We start from the raw sequence: 1,291 nt of genomic DNA on the forward strand, positions 1-1,291 counted from the left end.
CTCAGAGGGGCTGGTGGGTTCAAACTGCTGACATTTCGGTTAGCAGCCGAGTGCTTGAGCCACTATACCAGCAGGGCTCCCTTTGGCAAGGATAGACGTGGCTATATATTTAGAGATGAATATTTAGCAATGCTTTTTGTTTTATTGTTTTTTAAACCAAAGATATACCTACATAAAGAGATATTAAAGGCCTACATGAAGTTAAATTATTTTCCTACGTCAAGTTTTAAGCGCTCAGATTTTTTCATGTAGCATACGGTATTGGAAACTTTGAATTACTTGGAAGAATTATCAATTAAATGTTTGAGAATGTCATTTTTCCTGGTTTAATATGTCAAAAAAATTTAAAAAAAGCTTAAGTTAACTTTGTGAATACAAAATGCAGGACTTAAGGAAAGATCTGCCTCAGAGCCTACAGTGTCATCGGAAGAGCGGGAGTCGCATGGCGCACCCGGGGAGCAGGCACCCTCTGGGGAAGGTAAGCTGTCCTGTCCTCCGGCCTGACAGGAACGTCTTCACCTGACAGCCAGCCTAATTTGCAATTTACAGAATGATGCGCTACCCATAATTTGTGTCACATTGTTTACAGAATAATTACTTTTTCTTCTGAAATTTTATAGTAAACAGTGACTTTTTTTTTCTAGAAAAAACTTACACAGAATAATTTTAATTTTGGGGATAAAGAAGCCAAGACACAGATTCCCTGTCCAGGATCACACCGTTAGGAACATCACGAACTAAGAGCTGCTTTTCTCAGCTCCATTCTAACACTGCTGTGCCATATTACGTTGAAAGTAAAAATAGACACTATACATTAGTTTTGTTATTGTACATTACTTAACAAAGTAGATCAAGCAGATTACCAATTTTTTTTTAATATAAGGGTCTCCTTTCCACATGAAAAAACTTTCAGGCACCCATGTGACAGTCTCTGAAGCTTGTTTGCACCTGCGTGGTTTCATAGGTCTCTAAGTATCTCTGCAGCTCCTCCAGGGCTTGTGAATGATAAGTTGAGAAATCCTGTAAGCTTTTAATAAATTAGTAAATGAAATTCTAATTCATTACTACTATTTACTGTTTTATACTATGGTATTTATTATAAAGTACTATTTAGTTTCTGCAAAATTTTCATTTACCCAGTACTCAGGAAATTTGGTTTCTTTCTGCCACCTATTGGAAATCTTAGGTACCACACTACTTCACCGCTCCTTCCCCATCAAAAAAAATCCACTGCAGTCGAGTTGATTCCAACAATAGGACAGAGTAGGTCTGCCTCATAGGGTTTCCAAGG

The 1,291-nt window shown here is 37.6% G+C and overlaps 1 protein-coding gene across 1 annotated transcript in view; it reads left to right on the plus strand.

The window, feature by feature from the left end:
• ASPH (aspartate beta-hydroxylase) overlaps nt 1-1,291 on the plus strand; it is a 188,214-nt gene that overhangs the window by 34,302 nt on the left and 152,621 nt on the right. Inside the window, exon 3 of the mRNA XM_023727723.1 lies at nt 386-478. Within this exon, the coding sequence (XP_023583491.1) occupies nt 386-478 (93 nt within the window). The remainder of the gene's footprint in view (nt 1-385; nt 479-1,291) is intronic.

Source organism: Trichechus manatus, unplaced genomic scaffold (genome assembly GCF_000243295.1).
Source record: "Trichechus manatus latirostris isolate Lorelei unplaced genomic scaffold, TriManLat1.0 scaffold00018, whole genome shotgun sequence".
Classification (NCBI taxonomy): domain Eukaryota; kingdom Metazoa; phylum Chordata; class Mammalia; order Sirenia; family Trichechidae; genus Trichechus; species Trichechus manatus.